General features: G+C 42.7%; 1 protein-coding gene across 2 annotated transcripts in view; it reads left to right on the top strand.

Moving 5' to 3' along the window:
* Positions 1 to 714: 714 nt before the first annotated feature.
* Positions 715 to 13,076, top strand: part of LOC138453529 (acidic mammalian chitinase-like) — a 206,001-nt gene continuing 193,639 nt past the window's right edge. For both annotated transcript variants that reach the window (XM_069606481.1, XM_069606492.1), the window contains exon 1: positions 715 to 963. In XM_069606481.1, the coding sequence (XP_069462582.1) occupies positions 843 to 963 (121 nt within the window). In that variant the 5' untranslated portion in view covers positions 715 to 842. The remainder of the gene's footprint in view (positions 964 to 13,076) is intronic.

Here is a 13,076-nt window from a genome sequence, read left to right as displayed (position 1 = left end):
GAACCACAGTTGGCAGGTTTGAAGGCCGGACACTTCACCACTGCACTGTACAACCTGAATGAAAAACAACCAACTAAAGGGGAAATGTCCCATTTCGGTACTGCAACGGTTCTTGGAGTTTGAAACGTGCACACCTTTTAACGTTTTAAAAAACACTATAAGAAGAACATATCCTCTCTTGGTATTGTGTGTGTGTTGATTTTATGAAAGGCAAATGCCATTTGTCCTATGCAATTTGGTAGATTGAGCAAAGCCAATTTAATGAAATGTGAATATTTCACCTTGATATGCTAATTTCTGACGATGTCACAACCCATTGGGTTTGTTGATGAGTCCCCCCACTTTATTTTTAGGACTGGACCCCTGGTGTGGTTTACTGCAACTACATCAATAAGGGTCGCGGAAGGATACACGCACAGAAGATAAACCTCTGAAGAATGCAGAGATTTGCATCCTGCACAGGAATTAAAATAAATCGCTAAGGCACCAGCCACCCTTTTTTGTGAACAACAATATCCCGAATAAGAGGAAATGTTATGGTCTCCCGAGAAAGGAGAAGAGGAAGGGCTGGGTTCTAAAGCAGTAAGAGGAAGTGAGATGACTAGTTCTTTCGGAATCTCTAGGTTGGTATTGCAACATCCTCTGTCCCTTTCTCCAGAGGTCGCTCAGCTCCAAAAAAGTGCAATTTCCTTTTCCTCTGTCAACAACCACGCACACGATGTAAACGGTCACGCCATGTTTCCGGAAATGAGACCAGCCACGCGTTCGGGTCCTGGCTCACATGTGATTTCTGCCGCAGTCCGAGGCCGTGGTACATCCCCATTGGAGCAACTGTTGGGAAGATGGCTGGCGTCTCTCTATACCAGGGCCTGCAGTTCCAAGACCAGAACATTTACTCTGTCTTAAACAACAAGGCGACAGGAAGTCACCAACTATGCCTGGAGGAAGAACATTTAAAGAAAGGTAAGAGCTACTCCTATTTATGTTTTTATTCATTTATAGCACACCCAGACCACCCCTATGCATAGGGGCGCACATATACACAAAAAACATAATAAAAAAATGACAGGATAAACATACAACCAGAATCCACTTAAACAAATCACATGCAGCCGAAACCAGAGAAGACAGGACTCTGAGAAAAGATGTCTTTTTAGCAAATGTTTGAACTGTTCCAGGGACTTAGCACATCAAAAATCAGGAGGCGGTTTATTCCACAGTGCCAACCTGCTGCAAGCTAAGGCGAGGAGCAAGCAACAGGCACAAATTATTCGACCTCAGAATCCTGCGTGCTGTGAGCCGGCAAACTCTAGCTTTCATAGACTTTGGACTGGCACCATAGAGGCATTTATGGGTCATAACCAGAGTCTTAAAGAGAATACAAGATCTGTTTCTGTGCCTCTGAGACATGTCCCTTGCGAGCTGGATTTTGCTTGACTCAAACAGCTCCATTCTGTATAGTCTGCTCTCTAGTTAAGTTTTCTTGACTGACTTCCTGCAGCAATCTACAGCCATGGTCAACTTCGAAGCCAATAATTGCCTGAGCAATCATGGCACAGCTCTACTTAGATGGGTGTCTGAACAGTCTGAGGTAATAAGAGAATTGTGAATCAATGCTGCTAACATAAGGCATCATAGTCAAATCTAGTTGTACCCCCAACGTTTTTACTCTATCAGATACCCCAATGCAAGTGCCAGCAATATCAAATTTATTATAACCAAGTTTTTTTCAGATGGAAGGAAGTCCCCACTAGAAGCAGCTCTGTTTCCGCATCATTGAACACCAGAGAGCTGTACACCATCAAGCCATGAATGTGTATGTTTGGTTGATCAAAGCTACATCGGTGACATAGTCACCTGAAATGCCTAGAAGTGGGTGAGAGGCAAGAGCACTGCGGCACCCCACATTTTATTTCCACCGGATCAGCAATAACCTCATTGCTAAAAACCCTAGCCAGCTGACCTGACTGGAAAACGTTAATCCAGGCTGCTACCTCAAGATGGGAAATAACACCTTTCTGGAGCCTCACAGCCAGCAAATTATGATCCACCAAGTCAAAAGCACTGGAGAGGTCCAAAAGGAGGTGAATAGCAACTCCCCCTTTATCCATGATTTTGAGTAGATTTCAAATCTAGCACTGTGGATTCAGTACCATGCGCAAATCTGAAGCCAGACTGTCTTGTACACAGCAAGCCACATTTCTAAAGATGTTTCTGCAACCGCAAATAGGCTACTCTATCCAGGATCTTAAGCAAAAATGGCACAGTAGTAATTGGTCTATAAAGTCGGTACTGATGGATCAACAGATGGCTTCTTCAGCAAGGCCGTTATCCAAGTCTATTTAACCGAGCACAGAACATTCCCCAAGCTGAAGGAAGAATTGATCAATTTGGTCAACAGTGGGGTAATAGCAGGGGCAAAATATTGGACTGCAGTCAGCTTTGCATGCAGTAGTTTTAGGTGCTATTAATATCACAGACACTTTCTCCTCAGTCACTCTGGAGAGACATGCCAGGACGATGGCACAGCTGGAGGACAAGACAGAGCAAGTTTTTTTGCCTCAATGTCAGAGAGCAACTTAAGCATTTTACAAATAATGTCGTCTTGGGTGTTATTACACCAGTCCAAATCCTTTAGTATTGATTCCACAGGCCTAATGTCTGGGTTCTTGAGCTGTCACAGAATTTTAAATAATTCAACTGAATCATTATGATATTCGTGAATCCTAGACCCAAAGACATTTTATTTTGCTAAAAAGATAGCTTCTTTATATACCTTGGCTGATGACAGGTAAGATTCCTTGTTACTCGTAGTAGGTGATGTTTACCAGAGCTCAAGTGCTTTCCTGCTCACTTTCTTAAGTGCATTGCGGTGTTCGGTAGCTCACTGGTTCTTGGACACGGAGATGGTAACAATGCGTGAGCTTCAGGTGCAAGAGTTTTAACTGTAAACTGAAGTAGGAGGTGATAATGATCAGCAACCTGCTGAGATGTCGACAGCTCAGGTGAAGTAGAAGTAAGCGGAATGACAGTGGTTTAACTAAGGTTATGAAAATTACGCATAGTGACATGTTTTTTGACTGGTAAAGTTCTGGTCTTTGTATTCTTCACAAACAGCGGAAAGGAAATGAATAATCAGACCAAGGACCGGGCATTATATTTGGTATGGAAATGTGAGCATTATGTGTGCCTATCCCGTCTAACGTATTAACCTCCCTGTGGGGAGTACCTGGGGGTGGGGGGTGTACATCCAGTAATGCCCGAGGGATTGGACCAATGCTGTAGTAAGTATGTCAGAAGCATCGCCATACCAATAATTGAAGTCACCAACCAGAAAAACACTTCCAAAGATTATGGATTCTCTATTGGTGGACAATTTCTTTTACCTGGAGGGACAGCACCTTGATCAGGCTTGCTAGAGGACGCAGCACAGGAGCATCCTCTGTTGCGTCAATGGTATTGAGCAAGATGGTTCCCCAGCATCTGCCTAGATATGATTACGTCCTGTGTAGTTGCTCGGTTCCCCTGGAGAGTGTTTCTACACAGAAGTTGGACTTTCAAAAGCCTGTGAGATATTTCCTTTATTCTGTGATAAAATACCTTTCTGCCACTGTAGGTCCTCCTGCCCTCTCATGCACTCCTTCCAGTACTAGACACATATCGAGTAGCACCAACAGTCCCCATTCCTAGGACAAAGGCCTGGGGATGCTCCCTAGCCCAAGATATCTCAATGCATGTTCTAATGGATTGGAGTTGCCCGATAGAATATGTAATAATAACCAAATACTTTGTCAAGTTCAAGTAAAACGAGCACTGGCAAAACCAACAGTTTGGGCTTTTGTTTAGGTATGAGAAAGTTATATGCTGAACATTGATATTATGGTGCTACCTGTCCGTAGGAATGACACAGCTATGCAATGGTGTGATTACCATGCCTTATGGGACCTATTCCAACCTCTTGCAAGTTGCTGGGTAGGTTAGTTGGAAAGTAAGTTCCTCTACTTCCGTACATCTCATGTTGACATCTACAAATAGTGTTTGCATGCTCATGGGGTCTCAAAGTGTAAAATATTGAGTTGAGCCTGACATACCCATGCCTCCATGACAAAGGGTTGGACTGATTGCAGCTCTACCACAGACAAGTATGTTCGAATCGCCCCAAATGTTGGGCACTCTGACATCACAGAAAAGGTATAGCCACATCTCTCTCTACTCTCACTCCTTACTCATGAGATGCACATAGTGTGAGAGATGCATTTGATCAGGAATAATGCTTAGAGATCCTGCTAGGTTTGGAATAAGATCAACCATGTTGCTAAGCTTCACATGTGGCATTTTCTCAAAACCTACACGCTCCAAGAAGGAGGCACTTGCATGTTAGAAAGTCTCTCAGTCCACCATCAGCCCCCCACCATATACCCCTTAACCTCACCTCCTTCCCGTCACACTAGAGCATCCAAGGCGCTATGGCTTTCTCTATGCCGGTCATGCATCAACAATCACCCTGGAACACCAGCATATGCAGGGCTCCGATCTGTCACAATTTACACATTGAGGAAGACTGACTGGTGGTATAATGGAAATATTTCCCAATATGGAATTTCTCCTAAGAGTGCCGTATGGTTGTAAAATGTCTGCCATGTCTTACACTATCCAACATGAATCTGACTCTTCCCCAGCTGTACCACCATGTTCCAAAAGACAGAGGCTACACACCTATCATTCACTATCTCCTGGGGCATGCTGGCCCACAGGGGAATTGTAGAGATTGCATGGCATTAATTTCCTCTTATAAGCCTTTTAGACAAATACATGTAACTCTACCCATCATATAACTGACTACCCCGACCCTGCAGATCTCCACTTACTGTTGCAAATGCTTCTACTATTCTGCCAATAGTAGTATGTGCTTACATGGGGATACTACCATATATTGGCAGAGCCATACTGGACATGTTTTCTTATAGTAGCTTTACTGACATTATACACAAAGTCATCATGGGAATACTGGCATATATCTTTGCAGCCATTTTGGATATGTATGGGTACAGCCAGGTTTTCTGGAAAATATTGTGGGTAAAGGTATCATGAGAATGTGTTGGGAAATGTTCCTGTGCACTGTTGGTGAGTTGCATCTATTGGATTTTTGGATTGTATTTACCATGCAAATCCAATTGCAAACTGTCTGGCTTTTTATCCACTTTATCGCAGAAAGTGTGCTGTATTGTGCACCATTTTAAGCAATTATTCAAAAAAATATTGCCGAAGGAAGGTGGGAGCTGGTGGCTGGGAGAAACCCCCCACAGTGAACTTCCATTGGTGGGTTTGGGCTCCCTCGCTACACTTGGTCGCTTTGGCATATGTGTGGGAAATACACCTCCAATTAAAAAATGAGTAGCTGGTGGGTGAATGAGTATGCATGTGTGCATGCATGGCTGGGGTGCTAGAGTAGGGACGTTTCTTATTACGAAGCTAACATGATGAATGTTATTTATTGGAGGATGATTTGGGGTGGGGGATTTATATCACAATGGGGGAGGCGGACTAGACATTTTCTTTCTGTGGCAAGGCATTTTTTACTCACATAAGGGACACAGCCGATGTGTGCGTACTTACATGGGGTCGGGGGCGTACTTGGACAGTCAGCAAGTAAATGTTTTCTTACTGTGGCATTGCATATTTCACCGATGTTATGGGCAAAGTCAACATGAGTGTTCTTACATGGTAGGTGGAGTCATTTGTGCAGCCAAACAAGGAAATGTTTCCTTAATGCAGTATTGCATGTTTTACTGCCATTATGAGCAAAGGCAGCATACATAAAGAGTAATAGAAAGGGGAGGTTGTCAGACCTATAGGGGATGCGACTTCGCCTAAGTTAGCTAGTGCTCCAATAAGCACAGAGATGCTATACTGCAAAGTCTAGCCCACAACCAAGTGCTAGAATAAAGGGTAAACAAGAAAGCACAACTCCAATGCAAGTGCTCTTCTATCAAGGTTACATAATGGTTGACGCCAATTAACAGTATAACATATATGCTTTAATCCATATATGTTTAGCTCATGTAATCAGATTAAGAATATACATGAGGTAATATCAAATCAGTGCGCTGTGTGTGTTAGTAGAGTGTTAGCAGAGTGACACAAGAACGTGCATCATTGAATAGATGCCAGAAACTCAATAAATCATCAAATGTGTGAGTGACATGTGCAGTGTACCAACTGAATGGCCCTCGGTCTTGCCCTGTCAAGGGCTGTGCCAAGGCAAAAACGATAATTGTAATCCAATTGTTGGTTCAGCAGATTAGAGGATAAGGATAAGAGTACAGAGAATCAAAAGGTAGATAGACAGAAATCACAACACAAACTGATTCATCATCAAGTCCCGGTATTAATGCCTTCCCCACAGCTATCCAAAAGGCCATAGGCTCAAAAAGTACAGCCAATACGCAATTAGGACCAACGTTCCCAAATACAATCTTGAGTATTCCAAAAGCAAATTAAATGAAGAAACCGATTCCCTGAAAATAAGTTTTATGGTGTGATGTCAGTACAATGTATGTTCACCAAGAGTGATGCCTACTATAATACCTACTATAAGAGGGTTAATCCCTTTCCGTCCTGTTTCGGTGAGTGCTGGTTGCAGAGCCGCCATTTTAAAGCATGGTATTAGTAACAATAGTAACGTCATTGTGTGAATCGCATGTGACTTCACAACGTAGACGGACATGCCACCATGCTCTCAGAATCCCCATGAAGCAAAAATAGAAAAACCCTATTCTATCATATCAGAGTGACCCCTTAATATGATTTAATCAATGAACAACATTGCTCCATCAAAACATTACATGATAATTGTCACTGCCAATTGTGCTGACAAAGCTTGAATTGATCATATACTCTCTGTGTTCAGTCTCAAGGCAGTGAGGTGCCAAAGAATGCACGTTCACATCAATTTGAATTACACACTAAGAACCAAATATATTGAATATTTATTTGTTTATTCATTGGGCATTTGTTAGGTGCCTATACATCAGAATTGTGTTTTCAGGTGCAACAGGGCTATGTGGGGAAGGAACAAGGGGAGAAAATAACATAGGCAAACAGTAAATAAACAATCGTGTAGAGCAGTGAAGCAATGAAACGAAGTACAAGAGATTTGAATGGGTGGGGGAGGTAGCAAGGAATGGACAAGTGCTGGTGGGGGCCTAGGAGGAAAACACCAAGGGGAGCTAAGGGAGGAGGCCTCAGTCTAAGTGCTAGTGTGGACAAATCCCAAGGAAGTGATGCACAGCTGCCATGCAGGCGACCCACAGGGGAAAATGCTAAGTGGGCGGGTGCTGGTGTCAACTGGATGGAGGGCCTGGTATCCTGTGAGGTTCATGAGAACCAGGCTACCAGTCTCAGTGGCGTGATCAGCAAAGAAGGGGGAGAGAGAATGAGGTAGAGAAAAACAGGGTTTTGGGGAGTTTCCGGAACTGAAGCTGAAGGCAGTCTGGCTCAAGTCTGAGAGGGGCAGAGAGGTTGTAGCAAAGGGAGGCACCAGCGGAAGAGAGAGACCTTCCTCCCACTCTTTGCTTGGAGAAGTGTTTGACAAGCAGAGCGTTGGAGTTAGAGGAGCGGAGGGCTCTAGCAGGGGAGTATTTAGGGAGGGAAAGTTGGAGACATCGTGTTCCCAAGTCCCAGAAAGCCTTGTGGATGATGCAGAGTGTCTTGAATTTGATCCTTGGGGTCACCTTAAGTCAGGAGAGAGATTTTAGGGCTGGGGAGATAGGGTGTCTGGGTTTGCGGCCAAGGATATATCTTGCAGTCCTATTCTGGATTACCTGACTGGGGCATAGGGAGGAAAGGGGATGTTTACTGTTGCAGTAGGCCAGCCTAGAGAGCACAAGAGCTCTGGAGACATTGAGCTTCTGAGGGAAGGTGAGGAAAGGGAGAGTGCCTATCAGGAGTTGGAGCTGGAAGTAGGCCCCCTTGACAGGTTCGAAAATGTGACAGCTGAAGGAGAGAGCACAGTCGAAGATGACCCCAAGGTTTTTGTTGTCACAGGATAATGAGGTAGAAGGCCCAAGGAGGGCGGCCAGAGGATAGGAGGAAAACAGGGCACAGGTGTCCCAATGAGAGGGATCTCCAGTTTACTGGCATTAAGACAGATTGTTAGTGCACACCATATTTGGATGGTGGTTAGACAATCAGGGATGAGAGAGGAGGAAGAGGAAGTAGTAGACGGAAGTTTGAAGGAATGCTGGGTGTCATCAGCATAACACTGGAATTGAGGAGAGAGATGGAGACGATCAGATGTGCAAGATGGGCAATAGATATTGAAGAGCCACAGCGATAGGATAGAGCACTGGGGGATGCCACAAGCAGAGAGTTGGGTTTGGATAAGAAAGAGCCCAGTTCCAACTTGAACGGCGGTTAGTGAGGAAAGAGCTCAGCCATTCCAGTGCCCAGTCCATGATGCTGAGGGTCTCACACAGTCATTTTATGAGGATATATATACTGTTGGTACCAGGTAAAGCACTGTGTGCATCCCAATCTGTTAAACTCATACAACGCGCATGTCAAACTATATGGTTTGTATATGAGTGATGTCAACGCGATGAGTGCTCTTACATGGTGTGATGAGGCATGTGTGCAGCCAAACAAGGAATGCCAAAACACATGGTTACCACAAGTGCTTCTGTAGTACTGAAATCAACGCCTTTGAAACCATCTCCATTAAATGCCACAAAATGCAAATTGCTGGGCCAAGGGAACTCAGCAAGCGATAAAAAAGTGTGTGTTGGAGATATTAGGGATTTTTGTATACCGTGTCCCAATTTGAGTTCCCATTCACTAGTGGTTGGTAACACAGATATACCTCTAGTGGAACTTGAAATGGAATCAGACAATCACGCTCCATTAAGAACGTCAATCACTGACACTCAGATGATTTTGCTTGATGAGATACGTCCAGCCATACCGAGTTCCCATACAAATGTCATTGATTTGGTTACACAAGATGTCTCAATAGAGAAACAAGCAGCAAACGTGGTTCCTCTTGCTTGTCAATTTAACACTGGCATGCCAGAGAGATTACGAGAATCTGCGCGTTCACCGAAGTCTACAGTGTCTACACCAGGTCAATTTGTGGGAAATATCTCAATAATAGCATCTTCTTCATTGATAGATTCTGAAGACGATAGCTTATATCAGTCACCTGAGCTATTTGAAAATCACGACCCAAACATAGAGGTATCAAACACAAGTGACGTCCAAAACATAACTCAAAAGACAGCGCAACCTCCTGATTCTCAAATGTTGTTTCCTTCTCCGGTACAATCTCAAACTGTGCTACTGGAAATTACGCTTAAAGCTATGCAAATGACAATTGAGACCTTGACAAAACTATTTGACACTTTGAACGACAAGCTCATATACCAATCGAAACAACCGGATTTAATTGTATCATGGATGAATGATCTATCAAAAGATAATAGATGCTTAGGTATAACAAACAAAATTGCTCACCTTGACCTTGATAACAATCGAAAGCCTAAAGAATGGGAGTTATCTGATTCAGTGAATTAATGTGTGAAGAATGACTCAGTGAATAAGCATGCGGGTGCCACATCTCATTTTGAGAGTGCAGTTCCAGCTTTCAATGCAGTTATAGGTGTAGTTGAAGAAAATAAATCACAAACTATTTTATCTAAAGTTCCAGTAACAGAAAAACAAGCAAATAAAACACAAGTGTTCAATCAGCTGCCACTTGAAGAGACAGTTGCTTCTGGTAATCCATCTACATATAATTTATTCAAATAAAAATAAATAAATAGAGAGATGAGCCCAATTGAAAAAAAACGAAGAACCAAAATAATGTGCTGACACATTCCAGAGCTAGCATCAAGCAGTTTGTCAAGAGGATAATTCCGAAGTAATTCCGAAGTCATCTGCTTTAAAAGCGACCAGAGGGCTAGCTTCCAAAAATAGACAAAATAATTGCAGTGATAAGGCAAATACGTTTACAATGGTTGTGAGCGATTATTCGCCATTAAATGAACTGGTGTCAGCCATCGCAGATTCGGAAGCTAACACATTAGTTTCTCAATCCAACCTTTCTGGCGAGATACCAGCAACGTTGCACCAAATGATAGATCCCACCAAGGATGCTGCATTGTTAAATGCAATTGAACAAACGTCAACAGAAGCTATTCTGTCAGACATGAGAGCTTAGATTGATAGATCAATTGAGAAGTATCTAAAATTGCAGCAAAAGAATTCATTCCCTACAATGATACAAAAGAATTCAGCAGTGCCTGAATCGGACCGAATGATGTCAGATGCCTTGTCCGATAGTCAACCATGCTGAGATGATTCCAAATTTAAATCTCAGATGCCTCTAAAACAGTACAAAGAGATAACACAGCCACCTAAGGCAAACACAGGAATACAAATCCAGACAGAGTGTAATCGTGGCCCACATGAATATCAAGAATCTTATAATCAAGACGTGTCCAATATTAAAATAGCGTCACACAGCTGTGCTCAAAAAAACTCTGTCACAAGTGTGCAATTTGCAAGACATCCAACTTGTGCTGGTGTTACTTGTGGGGAAAACATAGCAGATGATGATAACTTACCTTTGACAACTACTGGTGTATGCAATGGTCCTCAGTTTAGTGTACCCTCTAGGCAAAACACACTTTCATCTAAAATAACCCAGATGCCAAAGGGATGCCAACCACCAGACATTCAGGGCTTAATAGTGAAAGCAATTGAGGATTATATAAAAATGAATCAAGTGAACCTGGGAGACAGTGGTCTCAGGCTCATAAGAAGCAAGCTAAATTTGATCAGACACCCCAGTTCTTAAAGGGGTCTGCTCAACAGCTTGGAGGATTGAAATCCACGGAAGATGCAGGGAACAAGCAGATTCCATTATCCGCTTATCCACTCCACACAATCGAGCGATGGAACCAATATTGTTTCATCCTCAAGTGTCGAGAGACCCTGTTTGGTACATATGACCTGAATCGAAGGAGTGTCATGGCAATCCTAGAAGAAATCTCACCATTGCAAGATTTCAATTCATCTGATTTTGAACGAGTAGAGTTTCTTAACCAAGACAACTTGTCAATTGTACGTTTATGGATACAATCAAATGTAGTCAGAAATGTATTGTGGCAGGCCCGTATGGAGTTGTTTGCATTGGGTTACATGCTAGCACTTGATCCCACCATAATTACTACTGAAGGGGATCAGAAAAATGCTAAAAAGTTGGAATCACTACAATTCAACAAAACAAGAAACACATTAGAGAAGGCAAGGCTGGGACCTTCGGTCCGATATTTTCCTGATGAGTCACAAGAATGGGTTCAGAATTATCAATCGTAACCATCCCAGAAAGTCCAACCATATGAGCTGTCCCTGGCTAGTTGGAACACATGCAGTTATTCACATATGTTGGGAGCTAGTGTGGAATTTCTTAGAGCCTTTGATATAATTACGATGCAAGAGACATGGTTAACTGAGAAACCGGTATGGGAGGATCACACTTTGATTTTGCGTCCTGCGAAGGTGGCTTCTAAAGGCAGACCTTCTTCAGGTCTACTGGTAGCGATCATGAACAACAAGGGCTTGCAAATTCTCCCCTGGGAAACACCCAACTTGTATTTTCAATTGGTGAAAGTAATCTACCCAGTAGGGGTCCTTGCAATAATTAACATTTACAGAAATCCTGCAGGCATAACTGATGAAAAATTCTTTGCAGATTAGAATCTCTATTAAATCAGTCAGCACTTACCCCACAAACTTCTAGCATTATACTGATGGGAGACTTAAAAATGCAGTTGATAGCACATGAAATTAACTTCATTTGTGTAGAAAATGGTTGACATTAATGAAGGAAAGGAATTTTATTATGTGTAATGGGTCATTGGTGGGAGATATCCCTCCTCAAAGCACCTGGCAGAGAGGGCGGAGCTCCTCCATCATTGACTACATGTATGTAGATGCTAACACTTTTAACAGAGCAATAGAATTTAAGGTATTGCCACAACTTCATAGTGATCATGAACTACTAGCATTTCGATGGACACCGAAAACGAATTTTGTAGAATCTAAACCAGATAGATTTCAGGCGAGCTTGATTGTTAATAAATCCAGAACGAGGTTCTGCTGGAACGAGCTAATGTTAACATCACTGCATGGCACCATTGAGCAGGGGTTCAGAGATGTAGATAAAAGGAGAAAAACGTACACTGCCTATTTACAGCTTTATCAACTACATTTAAATACAAGGTTTTATGCCTTTTGTAGACCTGGGCACGCGTACGATGATCAAGTGCAAAAAAGAAAGGCAAAACTCTGTACTGATAAAAAGAGCTGTATTAACCTCAGACTGTTATGAAATGAAGAAGCTAATTCGGACACTAAATTACAGATACAAGAATTGGCTTAGATCTTACCGAAAACAGCTCTATCAATCGGATAGCAAGTGCATCCTAAAAGCAATCTCATCTAAAAACACTGCTCAAATTTGGTCCCTGCTCAGTGCTGCTAATCATTCATCCCAATTATCAGTTCAGGTCAATGGAGTGAACGAAGCTCAGTGGATTGCTCACTTCACTGAGTTGTATGCCCTCCCAAACTCAGAGGAACGTACATCGATTGTAAAGCAATCTAATTATGAGGGGCTTATTATTTTGGAGAAAGATGTTTTGTTTTACATTAACAAATTGAGCGGGTCAAGAGCTCCGGGCCCCGATGGTTTAAAGAACCATATGTTTAAAGAACATCCTAATCTGTGGGCTAAGATCTTGTATAACATGGTTGAGCAAGTCATAACATCTAACTCTATGCCGAGCTCTTGGTGCCGCTCTATTATTGTTCCTATTTTTAAGAAGGGCGATCGGTCTTGTGCTAACAACTACTGACCGATCACCCTTCTTGATGCCCCAGGCCCAGGAACATCTTTTCTCGGTTCATATTGAGAGATTTTAATAGGTGGACGTTGGTACAATTCCACCGTGATCCTCAACAGACAGGTTTTCTCCCGGGCCTGTGAACCAGTATTAAATGAATGACATTAACAG

Source organism: Ambystoma mexicanum, chromosome 1p (genome assembly GCF_040938575.1).
Source record: "Ambystoma mexicanum isolate Mex_15411 chromosome 1p, UKY_AmexF1_1, whole genome shotgun sequence".
Lineage (NCBI taxonomy): Eukaryota > Metazoa > Chordata > Amphibia > Caudata > Ambystomatidae > Ambystoma > Ambystoma mexicanum.
The sequence above is the reverse complement of the archived record's forward strand: the minus strand, read 5'-3'. Positions and strand labels throughout refer to the sequence as shown.